The following is a 19,782-nucleotide window of genomic DNA, read 5'->3' as shown; positions in this document are numbered from 1 at the left end:
CTTGCACAGTGAATCTAGACATTCCTTTAACATCTGGAGAAAAATCACACATATTGGCAGAAATAGCTTTTCCAAATGGAAAACTGCATTTTAAATGAGAAAAACAGACTCATAAAGCATCCCCACCCACAGGTTTGCTTAAGTTTTTCTTTTCTTCTTTTCTTTCCCTTCCCCCCCTCCCTTCCTTCCTCCTGTCCTTTCTCCTTTCCTTCATTCTTCACTCCTTCCTTCCCTCCTTCTCTTTTTCCCTTTTTTCAATGTCTTTGTAAAAAGTTTTTTGCCATGCCCAACTATGCTCATGGTATTATACAGATGAGTAAGAAAAATCTTAAAAACCGATTCACTGTAAATATATAAAATACCAACCAAAGAACATATGTGATCTATAACAATATACTTAGAGCCATTTAAACATAATAAAAAATTGGAAAGTAATATCTATTCACATTCCTCTAAATCTGTAAATTCAAGTAAAACTCAATATATAAGTTTACAATATACACACTTTCATACATGAATATATTAGTGCTAAATTTCTTAACTTACTAATTATTCTTAATAAATATCATTAATATTATTTGAATTTAATAAGGCCCAAAATCAATATCTCATTGATTTCTATAAGAGGTTGCAATTATTCTAATACTGGATGTTAAGATTTCTAAAAATCAGATAAGAAACTAAAAGGATAAAGATACAAAGTTATTTAACTGAGATTTTAGTGAAATACATTTTTGGAAATGCATGTAGTAAATAGAGTGTACACTGATGCTTTAGCAATTTTTAGCCTAGAGTTTTCAAGATCAGCCTATTAGTTATCTGAGATAGTCACTAATCTTGTGGTTAATTTTAATTTGAATTTACTCTAGTGTTAATTTTAAAGAATGATTTTAGCTTAGGTCTTTTTAAATAAGAAGCTAAATAATTTTTTTCATCACTATTTTAAATCAAGCTAATGTACACCAACTGACAATTGCTAAGGGAAGTGCCATCAGGTTTGTGGTAAATGTAGTGAATTATCTATTCATATGCTAATCATATCTACATAAAATGAAATAATTTCAGATCAGAATGTCACAATTCATATTTTTTAAATTTCATGAGGTTCTAACACTGTGAAATGTAAAGGATGTAAAATGTCGAAAGTCACATCTTTGTTTTAATCAGATGTGGGATAAAATATCATTTATTGGATACACAGGAGGGAGATTTTAAAGGATAATATAAATCTTCAATAACCTTAGATACCTTATTGCCCTCTCACATTTGCCTTGCTGGTAGAATAAAAAGAAGGGCATAGGAATCAAAGACAGATCAAAATATACAATGAAATTTACATAAAGGAAATGGAAGCATAAATGCATGTATGTATTTATTTTTCAATTTGACAAATATGTATGGGTGTGCTTCAAAAACCGTAATGGGGACTGATATTCTATTTTTATCATTTTAACCTAAGAAGACATGATAGTATTTGGTGTTTTAGTAAGAGAATGTGAAATTCCAGCCAGCACTAATTTATTCTTAGAAATACTATTTCATATACACTAAATCTTATTCTTACACCTCTATTCTGTAGAGAATCACAAAACATAAAGAAAAATAAAACAATTTTAGAATTAAATTTTGGAAAATCAATTCTGTGTGGACGTATGTGTTGCATTTTGAAAGTGGAGGTGAGCACTCATATTAAATTAGAGTAAATGCTATAGTATTTTGCAGCATATTGATTATTTCAGTCCAGGGGGAAACTTTCATAAGACGCTTCCTTTCCCAAAGACTTTAACAATCAATATTTTACAATGAAGAGCCTTCATCTCCGGTAACCAAAGAACACTGTCCCACTCATACCATGCAATGCAATTCACCTTTGTTAAAATTTATAAAAAATCATGGATGTGTTTCTAAGTTTTAGAAAATGACTAAATTAATTTAAAAAGACACCTATATGTAGCCAAGTGTTTTGCAAAGACAACACATTCTTTTAAAATAAACACTAATTTATAAGAACAAAACATAATACATTTCATGTATAAATGAGTTCAATTTTTCCATATATCAAAGATATATGTCTAGACCAACAAAAATTATTAACAGCTATATTACAGAATAAAATTTCTAATGTATACTGTTATAAAATTTCTAATGTATACTGTTATGAAAGCTATAAAGAGCAGTTTTAAAAAGACATTAAATAACCTTATCTAATAACATCAAATTATATTTTTCTCATGTTTAAATTATTACTATTTTACAACAATAAAATAATAGATATAATTGCTCATTCTTATATTATTTAACAATTTTATGAGTAAAAGAAGGAATTGGAAGAAAATTAATGAATGGGAAAAAATAAATCCAGAGGTTGTATAGAAATAAGATATTTTTTGAAGTCAAAATTACTAAACAAAATAAAGGTAAGGTCATTCCTTGAATCCTGACTGTCGGTAAAGCAAATTCATTAGGAATTGACTTTGATGGCCTTTCAACCTGAAGATTAATTCATCATTTTTCTGAGGCACATCAATTACCACCCTGTCACATTAACTTTCTGAAAGTAACCTATTATGTGACCTGAATGAATGGATTCAATTACCAGTGATTTAAGAAAACAAGCTTCAAAAACATATCACAAGAGGCATGCTAACTAGTTAATGAGGCTTTACCCAAGAGAATACTGACCATTTTGTTCAATAACTTCTCATTGAAAAATATTATTTGCAATGAACATATGCATCTGCCAAATATTAATGATGGAAGTATTTACAACACAAGAATCTGTACCATCCATTGAATAAAGCAAATTCACATTTATAGAAAAGGTATTATAAAAAAACGGTTGGACGTTGAAATTCTTCCTTTCTTCATTACAGCCAAATGAAGATGTATTTTGAAAAAATATTAGGTGATGTACGTTTGCTCCCTGTTTGGTTATCATATCTTCTCATTCTATAGTGGCACAAACCCCAAGTTTCTTATCTTTTCCACCCATTTGTCTTTTCTTATTTTATTCCCCGAATGTTCACAGAAGTAAGCAAAGGGAGGACAGGAGAGGGAAGAACGCAGAAAGGGGTTAGGGCTGGTGAGGGACTAACAGTGTTTCTGCTCTTCACTAAGCCCTGGAGGAAATGCTCTTTTCCTAAGCCCAGGCTTACCCTTTTTACTTGGAACTCCCTTCTCTGTGTGCCTCTCTTCGATAAGTCCCACCATGTCCCCATGTTACCATGCGTTACTCTGAGGTATCTGACTCATTTCTTGAGTCTCTAGCTTTCCCTCTCAAAACATATCCATGGGAAACTCATTCACCCTTCATTCTCATGCAGTATAATGCATTTATACTATTTATTATTTATTTTATCCTCCAAATCCATGCCTTTTTTAAAAATAAATTTCATTCGTTTCACGAATGTGCTTGATAGCCAGATTTATGAAAATAAGTGTGTACACTGATCTTTGCGGGGTTTTTTTGTTTCTCCCCTCCCCACCCCTAGTTGTCTGCTCTCTCTGTCCATTCGCTGCGTGTTCTTCTGTGACCACTTCTTTCCTTATCAGTGGCACGGGAATCTATGTTTCTTTTTGTTGCATCATCTTGTTGTGTCAGCTCTCTGTGTGTGCGGGACTATTCCTGGGCAGGCTGCACATTCTTTCGCACTGGGTGCCTCTCCTTATGGGGAGCATTCCTTACGCGTGGGACTCCCCTACACGGGGGACACCCCTGTGTGGCACGGCTCACCCTGCGCACATCAGCACTGTGCATGGGCCAGCTCCACACGGGTCAAGGAGGCCTTGACCGCAGACCTCCCATATGGTAGGCGGACGCCCTAACCACTGGGCCAAGTCCACTTCCCTGATCTTTGATTATCCCATCTCTACACAGTTGTAGTGTTGCTAAAAAGACATCTAAGAGAATTGTTTGTTAACTGATACGTGCATGAGTTGATCACAGTCGAAATATGTGGTGATGGAGTAAATCTATACAGGAAATGAGATTGTTCTTCCCAGAAAGATGAGCAGGTGCAAAGGCTCTGTGTGGGAAATGTGAAGAAGTCAAAGGACTTGAAAGGCCAGCATGGGAAGACGGGAGTAAAGAGAGGAGAGTAACTTTAGTGCTGAAGCTGGAGAAGCAATTAGAGGTGAGGGCACGCAGGCTATGCAGGGACTCCTAATTTACCCGAGGTGTAAGGGGAAGACTGGGAAGAGTGCAAGTAGGCCAAGGTCTTGATCTGAATTGGGCTTTGAAGAAAATAGCTCCAGTAGTAGAGTGGTGGCTACATGGTCCGTGAAGTACAGGAAAGAACGTCTGGCTCATCTCCAATAAGTTACAGAAGAAGAAACTAGAAGGAGATTGAGAAGCCTTGGGCACAGTTAAAAAATATGGGAAGATGAAAATAGTGAGAATTTGGATAAAAATACTGAGGATATTTGAGAATGTAGAAAAAGGTGCAGTCCCAGTAGAGAGGAAGGATTTTGCTTCAGACACCTATTTCAGACATCTTATCCTTCCTGACGGTCATCACCTGACCTCACCTCCTACTTGGAATTGTTCTCTCCTGCACCCCACTACTCCAAAGTGCCTTCCAAAGAGCAGCATTGGCCTCACAGGAAGCTCATTACATAGTCAGAACACGAGGCCCCATCCCAGACCTACAAAATCATAATCTACACTTTAAAAGATCCCCAGATTATTCACTTGTGCATTAAGTTTGAGTATGCACATTGAAATACCTCAAGTATAACAGCTGATCACTGAAACAAAAATAAACAAATCCACCCAAGAAAATAGGTGACTGTTGATATGAGTGATAATGATAGAATCCTAATAATGTAATTGCTCAGAAATATAAATTTTTTCAGTTGAACCAATTTCGTGTACATTCTAGCTTCATCCTTTAAATTTCCTGTGCTGGTAGTTATGATGGAAATATACTACCAGCTTATATCACGGGCCCCTAAACATTCTGTACTCTTTCAAAGTTCTATGATGAGGACTTTCTGACTTTTAACTGAAACCCTATATAAACTTCTTAGTAGACCCCTAAAATTTCATAAATTTAATTTTGACCATTTATCAATATTACAATTCTAGACAAAGAACTTATCACACTGTATGTCTTACAATTTGTGATATATATAATCAAGTTAATTATTGATAAGTGGAATATAATTCCAGCTAGGACATGAATTCAGTGTTTTTCTCCAGTTCCTATCTTGAGAATTTTTCATTATGGACAAATTCCTGTTCCTGGATGTTGAACTTTTTCTATTTTTCAGTTTATCATTAAGGCTTTGTTTCTAGCCTTGTACACATAAAGCCTCCTGAGATTATTTTTAGCCATAGGTTACAGACCTTAGGATCTATATCTTTGATCTTGGGACAATGTACTTCTTGAGAGTTTCTGCTAAGAATTTTCTTCCCCACCTACCTCAACAAGAATGGTGCCTTAAGGTATTCTATTAATTTTGATCTTCATTAACTTTAAGTGATTCTCAGAAAATGCTTGTGAAAAAGTTTAGGATTAGGCATTATCATTATTTTCATTTCTCTTTGTAATATGAATACCATAAATTGATCCTTTCCCCAGTTTTTAAGCCATTCGTTTTCATCCACGTTATAGAGAATATACAGATTCCCAGGGAAACGGACTTTGGCCCAGTGGTTGGGGCGTCCGTCTACCATATGGGAGGTCCGCGGTTCAAACCCCGGGCCTCCTTGACCCGTGTGTAGCTGGGCATGCGCAGTGCTGATGCGCGCAAGGAGTGCCGTGGCGCGCAAGGAGTGCCGTGCCACGCAAGGGTGTCCCCAAGGAGTGCGCCCGTGAGGAGAGCCGCCCAGCATTAAAAGAAAGAGCAGCCTGCCCAGGAATGGCGCCGCCCACACTTCCCGTGCCGCTGACGACAACAGAAGCGGACAAAGAAACAAGACGCAGCAAATAGACACCAAGAACAGACAACCAGGGGAGGGGGGGAAATTAAATAAATAAATAAATCTTTAAAAACAAAAAACAAAAAACAGATTCCCTTCACTGTGTCATACATTCACTTATTTATGCTTTTTCATCTTAGTGCATAGCTTCCCCTATTTTGACTCAAGTGTGTGTTTACAAAATAAAATAGCCTCCTACACCAAATATTAAGTGTACTGACTAACAAGAAAACAGGAGTCCCTAAAATCACATAATAATATAATATTATGACTATTTCTTGATAGTGAATTATAGATATCTAACATGGTAGTATTGTATACAACTCTTTAACTTTGAGAATATGTAAAGTGCTTTTCTTTTTTCTAAATAGGTGATGAAATATATAATTCCTGTATAGGAATTATACCTATCATGGGATGATTAATGTTTATACAAATTGCATATAAAATTTTGTTGTAGTTTCTGTTCATATTAATATTAAATAATTTCTAAGTAATTATTTAAGCCCATAACATCACTTCCAAATAAAAATATTTAAATCAGCTAAATTAAAAAATACTTTTGCACCTAGGTTGGTCTCAAACAAATATTCTAGTATTTTATCTAATTTCTTTATTCGTCCATATTCCCAAAGCGTATTCTCTAATTTTTTACTTGCTATGTCAGGGTACAATAAGACTTTTTTCCCAAAGGAACACCTAATGTCATTTGGGAAATGTCTATTGATTAAGTATATTCCACAGATTCCTGAAATCCTCAGCAGAAATATAGCACAAGCAACTACATATTTAATACTAAATAATACTTTCAGAGTTCATCAGCTTGTTTTCATTGAACAAATACTTATTACACACTTGCTCTATGCTAGGCATTGGGGGTGGCAATGAGGTCCCTGCAAAGAAAAATTGCTTCCAAAAAGAGAAGCAAGAAAAGTAAACAGAGACCTGTAAAATAACATGCAGGGGAAATCTTGCTGAGGAATATAGGAAATGGCAGTTTGCTGAATGCTTTTAAATGACTGCAACAGCTTTAGCAGACTATGTGCTGGATTAAGTTATGTAAAAATCATTTTCTTAGTCTTAATCCACATTCCCCTGGGTTTGAACTCATTTATAAATAGGACCTTTTGAAGATGCTACTTTTAGTGAAGGAGTGGCTAGACTGAATGAGGGAGAGCCCCAGCCTATACTCCTAGAGGGCTCAGAAGGGGAAGAAATGGGAAGTCAGGAGTTAGAGGCAGCCATAGGAAGACAGAAACTGGAAGAGAAGATCAAAGAAGAGGACAAGGACACGCGAAGGAGGCAGAGCGTAAAAGGCAAGGAACCCCAGCGACTGCTGGCAGCCGGCACCAGAGAGATATAGGCTTTCTGAGAGAACCAGTCTTGGTCTTGATTTTGGACTTCTTCTAGCCCCAAAACCTTGAACCAATAAATTGTTGTTTTAGATAGTCCATTGTGTGGCAAACTAAGACAACCACCTTACAAGGCCAAGGGGAGGAGCCCGCCCAGAGGGTTTTGTTGGGCCAGAAAACCTTTCCCTACTTTGAATCGGAATGCCTTCAGGAGAGGTACTGCCCTCCATCTAGGAAGAGGCCCAGCTGCCTGCTGTCACCCAGCACTGGCCCTGCCACACATGTCCTGTTTGGCCCTACCATGCATTTCATTTTACGGACGGCTGATCTAGTGCAGAGGTCAGCTAACTAATGACTTGCCAGCCAAATCCAGTTGAACACTTGTTTTTGTACTGCCCATAAGCTAAGAATGTTTCACATTTTTGCAGGTTTATAAAAAGAAAGGAGGGTATGAAGGTGGGAAGGTGGAAAAGTGGGAAGGAATGGAGGGAGAAGGAAAGGAAGGGAGAAAAGTGAGAAAAGGATATGAAACAGAGACCAAAGGTGGCCTAAAAAAGTTTAAACTATTTATGGCCTGGACCCATGCAGAAATAGTCAGCAGACCCTAGTCTAAAGGAAGGCTCATGGTGCCTGCTGACATCCTCTTCTGCAGAAAGCATTATTATGCATGCACATTAATTAACTGCTGTCATCAGGGGAAATTGGGAAAGGCTCTGAACTGGACAGGCTATGTTTCTGGTAAGCCGAGCGAACATTTTCCTCCAGGTGGATTTTCTGATTCTGTAGGAGCTACAGCTTTCAGTGTCTTTAAGCTACTTTACACATAATTCTGTAAGTTTTGGAGCAATGCAAGTCAGTCCTGCCCACAGACGTGCAGATGAATTTTGTATGGTGGTGGTGGTGGAAGGTATTCCCCAACTCCAGTGGAAAAAGCCAGTTTGCATCTATTAGGCAAGTTCATTTCTGTACTCCTGGTTGCCTGCTATTTGGATACTCATTTGAACCATATCTAACATCTTAACTTATTTCTTAATTAATGGGTTAGATAAAATCTTTGACACATGCTCATTTTAAGAATCTATGAGAGTTATGGGTTCACCATTTTAAAAATTGCCCTCCAACAATGTATTAATTTATGTTCTATGCATGTACTATTGTACTATATGTATGTTATAAATCATAATAAAATATAAACTCAAAAGGTATGAACTAAAAAGAAAGTCCACACGTCAATGTGACAAATACACCCCACTTTGAGATTAGTATAATTTTGAATACACAGTAATCTTTATATTCCTTTGTCTTGTGAAAGAAAACTAAGAACATTTTCTATCAAATAGTTTAAGTAGTTGAATCCAAATTTTCTGAATTCACTGAAGATATTTTTAAATATTGAATCATTTTAACTATTCCAATCTATATATTCAAAAGTAAAGGTTTTTTTTTTATTGTTGGATGGAAATATACAGGCATCACCAAGATGATTTACAGTTAGTTGGCTATGGATTCAGTGTTCCAAATGGAGTGCTATTGTTCTCCTTAGAACATACACTTTGATTTATTTATATTTTTACAAAGCTACTTCTCAAATACATTTGCTATCACATAAACTGCAAGCTTGATTCTTAGAAGAGCATTCAGTGCTACTACAGAAACTCCATTATCTGTTGTCAGTTGTTTCATCAAGTATGCTAATGTCATGGAACCCTAGAACAATGCCAGTGAGGATGCTACAAGAGAAAAACTTCCAGCCAAGAATCTTATATCCAGCAAGATTGTCTTTCAAAAATGAGGGTGAGTTTAGAATATTCACAGATAAACAGAAACTGAAAGAGTTTGTAACCAAGAGATCAGCTTTGCAAGAAATACTAAAGGGTGTGCTATAGTCTGTAAAGAAAAGACAGGACAGAGTCTTGGAAGAGAGTCTAGAAATGAAGATTTTACCATTAAAAGTAACTAAAAGTCTCAAAAGAGTGGTGAAAATAAAATATGACAAATAAAACTCAAAGGTCAAAATGGGTGAAATAAGAACTGCACTTACAGTAATAACATTGACTGTTAAAGGATTACACTTCCCAATCAAAAGGCACAGACTGGCAGAATGGATAAGAAAATATAGGCCATCTATATGCTGCCTGCAAGAGACTTCCCTTTGACCCAAGGATATCAATAGATTGAAAATGAAAGACTGGAAAAAGATATTGCACACATGCAGTAACAACAACACAAAACAACAACAACAAGCCAGAGTAGCTATATTTATATCAGATGAAATAGGCTTTAAAAGACACTAGTAATACTTAATCTGAGGAGGAGGAGGTCAGAAAAAAATAATTCCATTTACAATAGCAACTAAAAGAATCAAATATTTAGGAATAAACTTAATCAATGATGTAAGGCACTTGCATTCAGAAAACTACCACTTATTACTAAAAACAATCAAAAAAGACCTAAATAATTGGAAGAACATTCCATTCTCACAGATTGGAATACTAAATATCATTAGGATGTCAATTCTACCCAAACTGATATATATATATCCAATGCAATCCCAATAAAAATTCCACCAGAATTTTAAAAAATAAATGGAAATGGAAAACACAATTATCAAATGCATTTGGAAGGGTACAGGGTCCTGAATAGCCAGAAACATCTTAAGCAAATTTAGAGGACTCTCACTTCTAGACTTTAAATCATATTATCTAGCTACAGTGGTAAAAAAAAAACAGCATGATGCTGGCATAAAGACAGACACATAGACCAATGGGACTAAATTGATGGTTCAGAAACAGATCCTCACATGTGTGGTCAAGTGATTTTTGACAAGCCCATCAAACCCATCCAGCTTGAGCAGAACAGTCCATTCAACAAATGGTGCTGAGAGAACTGGATATCCACAGAAGGAAAGAGGACTCCTAACTCATATCTTATCCAAAAATTAACTCAAAATGGATCAAAAACCTAAATAAAAAAACAAGAACCATTATACTTCTAGAAGAAAATATAAGGAAAACATTTTCAAGTCTCATGGTAGGTGGTGGATTCTTAAAGGAGATAAGAGGAGGACTAAGATGGACTACTGATGTTTAATGTGTGTAGAAGTTTTAATGAACTTTACAGTAAATGTGTGGAAATGTATAGAGTTGATGGTAACACATTAAAGTGAGTTATGGCAGGTTTGTAAATGGGAATGTGGCTAAAAAGGGTAGTCTAGGGATGTAAATGCCAACTGAATAAAAGCTAGAGAATATTCTAGGGACTGAATAACAGGGAAAACCCAGAGATGGATGGTACAGATGCAAAAGTGTCTTTTGTGAGCTAGAACAGGTGAACATCACTATTGTAGGGTGGTGGGAATGTGGAGAAACACGGGAAAAGTACAACTGGAGTTACATATGGACTGTGGTTAACATTAATGTAATATTCAAGCATCTGTGCCAAAGATGTACTGTGTTGATAGTTAGGGAGTATGGAAAAAGTGTGCCAAATGTATGCTTTGGGCCTGGTAATAGTCTGATAGTATCTCATAATCTGTAACAATGTTCAACACACAACTCATGGTGTGGAGTGTTGACAGAGGGATGTTGAATGGGAATTCTGCACATGCACGTGATTGTTTTGTAAGTTTACAATTTCTGTCATAAAAATATATTTAACAAATAATAATAAGGTAGATTGGGGGGGAAAATACACCAAATGTAAGATAGACTATAGGTAGTAGCAAAATTTTTATGATATTCTTTCATAATTTGTAACAAATATTTCACAACAATGCAAGGTGTTGGTGGTGGGGTCATATATGGGACCCCTGTATGATGTTATGCAAGTTTGCTTTGTACATTCACAACTTTTACTATACATTTATTGTTTATGTATGTTCATGTATAAATGATATTAAAATAATAATAATATGGTGGGTTGGGGGAAAATATATCAAATATAAGATTAAAATACGTTATTGAGCAATAAGATTCAATATATTAACAATATCTACCAGATTTCACTGAATAACAGGGAGGTTTGTGTCTATCAAAAATATCTGAAAAACATGGTTCAATGTAAAGGACATGTTGTAAGAAATCATACCGCCTTTTCAGAGACTGATAATTGTGTCGTGTCTAGAATTGCAGCTCTTATCTGCCAGCACCTATCCCCACAGCATCACTCTTATATGGTACCATATATTTAATGTAATGCTGATTAAATGATACTCAAAACCACAATCTGGCTTGGAGTTATAATACCTGCACTATCACAGGGACTTCGGCACATTCTCTAGACCAGCACTGATTTATATGCCATTTGGAGACAGAGTCCTGGCATTTTAAGCTTCTGTGGCTGTCTCTGTGGCACCAAAGATTTTGATTTGAATCTGCTCCATGATAAGTAATTGTTTTGGATCAAGTCAGAGATTTCTGAATTCTCCATGGAAAGGGTAAAAATCGCCAACACCCCCATCCCGTCAAAATGATAAACACTTAAGGTTCTTATAGTCTTCTTGTTGATGAGAACACCTGCCAATTTAGTCAGACCTTCCAGAATCCTTCAGTTTCCAAGTCCTGCCTCAGTTTAATCCAAAGAGCGGTCTGGGTCCCAAAGCCCTCAGGACTGGCCTTGCCGTGCCCAGTGGATGGGTCAGGCCCATGGGCACGTATGCCAGCCCCCGCCAGCCCCCGCCAGCCCCCGCCAGGCCCCCAAAGGCCTCAATATTTCCTGACTAACATAACATTCTGCTAAAGCTATAAAGATGTCAAAATTAAAGAATAAACTACTTCTTCATTTGTGTTCCCATTCCACTCTTCTTAGAAATCATCACAATACATTATCGCTAATGTCAAATGCGTCTGTTTCCCTATTTAGAATCTAAAACCAAGCTGGGCAGGGATAATGGTTTCATTAGTATTCATATCACCAGCATCTAAAGCAGTGACTAACACAGAGTATAACAAAACAAATGCTTCTACAGTTCAAATGCATCATATAGAAACAGGTATGTTGAAATCAAACTTTGTTGTATAATTAGAGATAATTCTTTGCATTTAAAAGTAGAAATTTGCCAAAACTTTCTCTATAGCTTTATCCGTTGTATATATGTCAGCCCCAAATACACCATTATAAATGGTTTATGAATTTGTTGTATAGAATATTATGCTCACTGCCCATAACATTGACCTCTAGATATTTCATGGTCAAGTCATGAAACACTAACGCAATTTAATCTTATGTTTGCAACAATTCCCTGCAATCACAACAAAAAGGAAGGGTGAAATGGAATTCAATTTCTACATCCATTTAGCCTTTAGAACTCATAGGAATATGAATTACTTTACTTTTTATGACTAATAAAATATGAACTTATCAAACTGTCTTTTATACTGTTAAAGAAAAAGTGAGAAAAAAGTAATATTATGCACTAAGACATCAGATAATCTAAAGGAAGAAAATAGAAACGATGTATGCATGTATGTTGTGGCATATTGATACTAAAACAGACAAATTTCAACTATAAAGCTGTCTTTAAGAGCAAATTCAAAAATATGGGAAATATATAGCAAAAGAAAAAAATACCATACATAACAATAACTACATCTATTGGCTTGAGGATAAAACAATTCCAAAACAACCAAAATTACCCAAAGTCAAATTTTGAATTTAATTCTGGCTTTAGCATTTATGTTGTAGATTATAAAATCTATTTTCAAAATGAAACATTTAATTAACTCAAAAATAACTGTGCTGAGACTAGCTAAAAATGAGCCAGAGGACAGTAAGCTTTAGCGAAATGTAAATTTTACAAAGATACTTACATAGCTACAGACTTAATGTTTGTTGCATATTTGCTCAAGCAAATGAGGAAATATACTTACTGAGAGTAAGAAGAGTTGCTTGGAAAATACTGAGACAAAGGTGTAACAAGAAACAAAAAGCACAAAGTTTCATCCCGTAATTCATCTTTTTCTTTCTTTTGGAAACATTTAAAACTGTCAAAAAACTTATCATAATCTAACACTTCCATCCAAAATTGTTCACACTCTGATTCAAATGTACAAACAACTTATTTTATATCTCAATGTGAAAAAGAATAAGCCATGTCATATTAGATTGCTCAAAAGAACACATTCAGATTTGGAGGTGTGTAAAAGTTAAGGCAACCAAAAAAGCTAGGTATCAGGGAGAGAACGTAGAGCAAGCGAGAAGGTGTGCTTCCAACAGGAGCCGTACCTGGCTTTTCTCCTGCAGTTCGGTTTGGGCTGTCTTGAAATCAGGACCTTGAGAGTTTGCTCTTAATTTACTTTTCCTATCCAGGATGTCTTCCATTTCCTTCACCTGTGCCTTTAGCCTTCTATTTTCTCTCTCCAATCCTTGTTTTTCTGTTTCAAGTATTTCCCTCTTGTCCCACTCTGAGGTATTTTCTGCCTGCAGTCTCTCTAGCTAAACACAGAAAACACAAAGAAGTCACATGTAACATCTGTGATTGCCAAAAGGTGAGGCACTGGAGCAGACAAGCTTTTGCTGAGAAAGGTTCACAGATATGTCCATTCATTTTATTTTAAAAAGAAAACTAAATGTCTGAAACGTTGACAACTCAAAAGCCCTAAGACCAGGCCATTCCTTAGATAAATATGTCTTTCATCTTGGTACATGTAACTGTTTCTGTAACCGTATCAACCACATTTGTCAAATAAATGTATTAAGTAAAAGAAATACTGATTTTTTTACCAGCAATAACTACCCGACAGATGACTAGTTGATGACCTGATGAACATTCATCAGATGAGAAGGCACAAAATCATTTCTTGGGCAGCTTTGATTGGATAGTTCATTTATTCACTCACATATTTAGGGGAAATATATATTATAATTATATCTCATATATATTATTTATTTCAATAGTTGTTTATTTCAAGTTCCAGGTACTATGCTAGGCATGTGGATAAGAAACAAGTGAATGTGATAAAATATTATAAAGTATTATAAATTCTATGATTATGGAACTACAAAATAGAGTGCTACTCACAAGAGTAAGGGACCAATTTGAATTTTAGGAAGTAAGGGTCAGAAACTTTTACCCCTGGGCCAAACTGGGTCTGTTTCATATTTTTATGTGTCCTGAAAGGTACAAATGGTTTCCATGTGGTTGAAAAAAATCAGAAAGGAATACTAATTTTTGACACATGAACATTATATGAAATTCAAATTTGTGGCCACATACAATGCTGTATTGGAACACAGCCACACTCATAGTTTTACACATTATCTTTGACGTTTTTTCATACTACAATGGTGGAATTGAGCCATTGCAAAATAGAGGATATGGTTAGTAAAGGTTAAAATATTTATGGTTTGGGCTCCTTCAGAAAAAACTCATCAACCCTCTGCCCTAGAACCCTGGTTCTCCGCCAGCGCTGCATGGTAGATTCACTTGGGGAGATTTTATATTATCAATGACCAGAACCTAACTCTAAAATTATGATTTATTTTGGGGGCTTATTTTAATCTCCTCCTCAACCAGTTTATTATTTTAATTTTTATATGTAGATTTAAAAGAGGTAATATCAAACATATTTTGCAGCTTAATTCTATTTAAATGTATGCTAATCATTTTAATAAGGTTGAATCATATATTGCCTTCTGTAATTATATATATTTTATCTTGTTCTGGATATTGTAAGTAGAAATAGATTATAACTTTTTAGCTCTGAATTCTAATCCTGACTTTACCATTTACCCTCTGGATAAGCTTAGGTAATTTCATCTCCCTCAAGTGAATAATTTATTCTCTAATCTGAAAGGGTGTGTAAAAATTAAATTAATTAAAATTATTGGGCAACACTTTGAGCAATACCCAATGCTCTATTCAGAGGTGGTACATTTCAGAAAAATAATTTTATATGTGTGTGCCTCCTATTTATTGGGGCATATATATAGCCTAATGTTGAAGTAATTCTTGGCATAAACCTGTATAGTGAAGCAATGCTTCACCATAGAAAACCTATTACTTTCCATTCTAGTCCAAATTCTACCCCTACCTCATTGTTTAAACCTGGACAAACATCTTATTTCTCAATTGTAAAATATGAATGAGACTATCAACTTGACCAAATTCATAAAGTTATTGTAAGGACTGAAAGATATCAGTTATTCAAAATGTTTTGCAAACATGAGAACATTTGAAACTATTTGTCAAGGCTAAAAATTGGAAATTATATATTTTTAAATTAATAATTTTAAATGGCATGATTATAGACTATTATACAGTATTATACTATTATAAAGTATATTTTTGTGACATTTTAAATTCCAAAAGAAAAATCAACTTAGTAAATGTTAAGAAAAGCATTATACTTCAATAAATTCCTTAGAAATGAAATTAAAAATAAAATCTGGAAAACTGCTTTTTCATATACATATAATTGTACTATTATTGTAGGTAATGTTCTGTCCTCAAATCTAAGCGATGCTCTGGCTTCCAAATCACAGGAAACCGAAATTGCCTTCTTGGCACTAGACCTTGGTTAGCAATTAAATACAATAATATCAGGAATTGAATTTTAGATGGTGTGATTTGACATTTGGGGACCCTGTTTAGAGATAAGAGATGAAAATAGTATTTCACAAGCCAAATTAGAACATGATATTAATTTTATTATTAAGATTAATGCTCAAACTTTTTTCTTTCATTGTATCACTTACCAGAATGAAAATAAAGATGCAACAAAAAGTCAGCAAATTAGTGATGAAAAATTAATTTGGGAGTGTAAATATATTTTTGACCAAAGGCAAATAATGATATTATGTCAAGACTTTATAAAACTGTAGGCATTTACAAAACTGAAGTGAAATAAACTGAATTTATACCTAATATCAGGAAACAAGTAGAACTAAGGACTTGAATAAGTTGGAGATGGTCTGAATGAATAAACTCTAAATTATAAAAAGTACCTTGAAAAATATTATTTTTAACAGTAGAAACAACAAATAATGAAGTTTGATATTTTAACAACAAATAATGAAGTTTGACATATTATCATCAGCATTTTTATTAAGGTATAACATTTATTGATAAATTTAAGCATATTACAAACATCAAAAAAACCCACAAAGATCCTACAAAAATTGGAAATTCATAAAAATATATTATAAATTTTGTGTTGGTATTCATTTGGTAAAATTACTTAGATCATTCTTTTCCAGGAATCACATAAAATCAATTACCATAAAAGTCATTCAACTGAATGTAAGTTAAAACAATAAAACAAAATCAGGCTTTTTTTTTTTTTTAAGAATTAAATGCTACTTAAATGTTCAGACTTTATAGTAAAGAAACATTCTAGTAATTTTACCAAATTGAAATAGAATTGCATTGATTCGGTTCCAATGACCAAGAGAAAAATCTAAAACTATTTTAATTCTGAAACTGATCTTAATTAATATGAATCTTAATAATAGAAGGCTCCAATACTAAATGAATTTCAAATAAGAATTATTGAAAAATATTTTCTGGAGATTTTAGCATGACATAGGTTCTTATGAGAGTAAGCACTAAAATATTTGTGGACTGAATGACTTTGAAATTTATGCATATTAAACATTTAGAAAAATACATATATTTTCCACATAATACTTATGTAGTCTAAAGCTTCTTTAAAAAAAAGAAAAGAAAAAAATAAAGAAAAATTACCTAAATATCCATCCCTTTATTTGTTTAACAAGTATTTATTGAATGTGTCAGGAAATAAACAGCAATAATTAGACTAATTTCATAATACAAATAAATATGTAAGTATAAATTGGGCAATATTTCATGAAAGTGAACAAAGCCTGGGTGCTATGAGAAAGACCTATATTAGATTCCGTAATCAGGGAAGGGCACTCCAAGGAAGTAGTAGTTATACTGAAACCTGAAGTGTAAGAAGGCTGAAAGGCAGTCAGGGAAAGTGTTCAAGGAAAGGAGCAGGGACCAGCTTTGGCCATTATCAGAGCAGTGTGTCCAATAATGAAATATGATGATTTAAGGAGAGGAGGGTATGAAATGAAGTTGGACAAATGCACTGATTCTCAAAATCAAGTGTGATTATAAGAACCACTTGAGTTGCCTGTGAGAAATCTAATATTGTGATTGTTACTCAAGATGGAATATCAGGTCATTTTCTAAATGTATTCACCTATTAATTCAACCCTCATCAATTGTCATTGCCTGATATTGATGAAAGGATATCAAAGATTCTCAGCAATCCAAGAACTAGAATGTTGTCTTTGGGAAATAAGTCTGGTTTTGCTCACCAGTCGGCACCCGACACTCACTATGCAGGTGTTCAATAAATGCCCGCTGAATGAAGGAGAAAGCACACAATGACCATCTTTAGGATGAAGCAATCTGTATTTCAGTTACAGCCATTCATCTTCAAGCAAAAAGAAGATATCCTAGAGTAGACAGTTTTCTAACTCACCATTACTTAACAACGACAGGGTATCTCAATACATTTACTCTCACCTCATGTTGCTTTCATCATAGCTGCGTTACCTATTGTGATAGATTAATGAAACAGTGAAAAAGAGTACTTTCATAAAATGACCTAGGGTTGCTTCCCAATCCCCCTTTTATCTTAGAATCTCTGTTTCTCATTCACAAAAGGAGGAAAATATTTCATATAATCTAGTATTGAGAGGGAGAAACTATATTATTCGGGCGAGATATTTATTAAACTTCCAAACGCAACACAAATACTTCTTCATACATTGTTTTTCTATAGAACAAAAGATATCAACAGCTAGTTCAAATACCCACAGAACAAAATAGTGTATGTGGTGACCCAGAGTCCTCCCCCCCCCCCCACCCCCCAGTCCTTAGCACATAGCCTCCTGCGTGACCTAGACATAATGGTTGTTAATGGATAACAACCCTCCCCGGAGGGGAGAGAACGTATAGATGGTATCGTAAACTATAATCTCCCAAAAGTAGTAAATGTCCTTGGTAAATCTTTTCTAGGAGTGTAGTGAAAACACCACCAGCCTGCATGTGTACAGTCCCAGGACCCTAGCAGGAACTTCGTTCTCATACTCTATGGAATGTTATTGCTACCCCTTATAGCCCTTTTTGCCCCTCTCTTTTTGGAGTGCTAACTTCATTCTCTAAATTGCAGCCATCAGAAAGCCTCTCCTGTCCATAAGTCCCAAAAAAGCTTATGCCTAAGTACCATTCTTTTGTCCCGCGGCCACACCAACTTACGCCTTTCAAAAGTTGGGTTGTAACAGTGTATTAATATTTTATTGTTTTATCAGGATGACAATCATTTTATAAATGGCCCTCAGCAACCGAGGCACTAACCCCCTAGACCACATTATCTGTGACCTTCTGCAGGCCAGTGAACAGGCATCTAAAACCAAGTGAATGTTCTGAAAATAGATTTGCAAGTATTCAAAATGCTCCTGGAAGACAATCCGGCCATCAAACCTCATTACAAATTCTGGGATCTTGGAAGTAAGAAGAAAAAGGCAGGAAGTTTGCTTTTTCCTGGCAGTGTGAGACTATCCTTGTTTCTCTGAGGGCCTAATATATTCCAAATAAAGAGCTTTATAGGTTACATAATTCTGCAGGTTTGAATTTCCCACACACGATGCAACAGGGATTCCAGGGGAGAAAGTCATTCTCTGGCTTAGCCAGGTGCCCAAGCCGTGGTACACATGAAGTTCTTTAACTTCTACGCTGAGCTCCTTCCCCCAACTGCCCGCAGTGCTGTAATGTAGGCATTTCCCCTTGCAACGCTAACCGTCACAATCTGGACCCACTGCATTGCCATGAGAACCAAGGTCTGCTTTCTGGTTTGTTTCTTTTGGTCTGTTCTGGGTTAATCCTCCTTGTGCCTTCTCTCTCTACTAGCAAATTACTTCAGAGGAGAGGCAATTTCTGGAGAATCACATTGAAAATTCTGGCAATCCAATCTAAAATGCCCTGTGCAGTGTATTGATGTCACGCCCCAGGTTATTTAACAATCTTTTTCTGACCATATATTAGAAGTGACAACAAGAAGGGGAAAATCTCCTTCCCAAATAAAAGTCTACTCCCAGCCTGTCCACAGGCAAATGTAGTTCAGTGATAGCTCTTTCCCTCTTTGACCAAAATTCAACAGAGCAATGAATGATTTTAGTAATGTGTAATGTCACTATATATTTTAGTTACTGTAATTTCATTTTAAATCAGACAAGAATATCTAAAAAGTAAAGGGCCCAATAACTAATTTGAAACAAAATGTGTGTCAATGTTAAATAAAAGGGAGACCGAAGAGCACAAATCTAAATTGAATATGAATCAAAAACAATGTAAGGAAATTAAAAAAGCACAAGAATGTCTGAATAAATAAATATATATTTGAATGACAGGAGAAAACGCATTTTAAAGTCTTTGATTATGCTTTTATAGAAAATAATTACAGGCTTCACAAATCAAAACTCTTAAGTGGGTGATTTGGACCCTCGATTTTATAACTGTCAGGTAGTCTCGTTCTT

The 19,782-nt window shown here is 35.1% G+C and overlaps 1 protein-coding gene across 1 annotated transcript in view; it reads right to left on the bottom strand.

Annotated features, from left to right (window-relative positions):
• The window catches only part of CCDC102B (coiled-coil domain containing 102B), a 349,731-nt gene that overhangs the window by 186,002 nt on the left and 143,947 nt on the right, over nt 1–19,782 (bottom strand). The window contains exon 7 of the mRNA XM_071208584.1: nt 13,498–13,707. Within this exon, the coding sequence (XP_071064685.1) occupies nt 13,498–13,707 (210 nt within the window). The remainder of the gene's footprint in view (nt 1–13,497; nt 13,708–19,782) is intronic.

This window comes from Dasypus novemcinctus, chromosome 16 (assembly GCF_030445035.2).
Source record: "Dasypus novemcinctus isolate mDasNov1 chromosome 16, mDasNov1.1.hap2, whole genome shotgun sequence".
Classification (NCBI taxonomy): domain Eukaryota; kingdom Metazoa; phylum Chordata; class Mammalia; order Cingulata; family Dasypodidae; genus Dasypus; species Dasypus novemcinctus.
The sequence above is the reverse complement of the archived record's forward strand: the minus strand, read 5'-3'. Positions and strand labels throughout refer to the sequence as shown.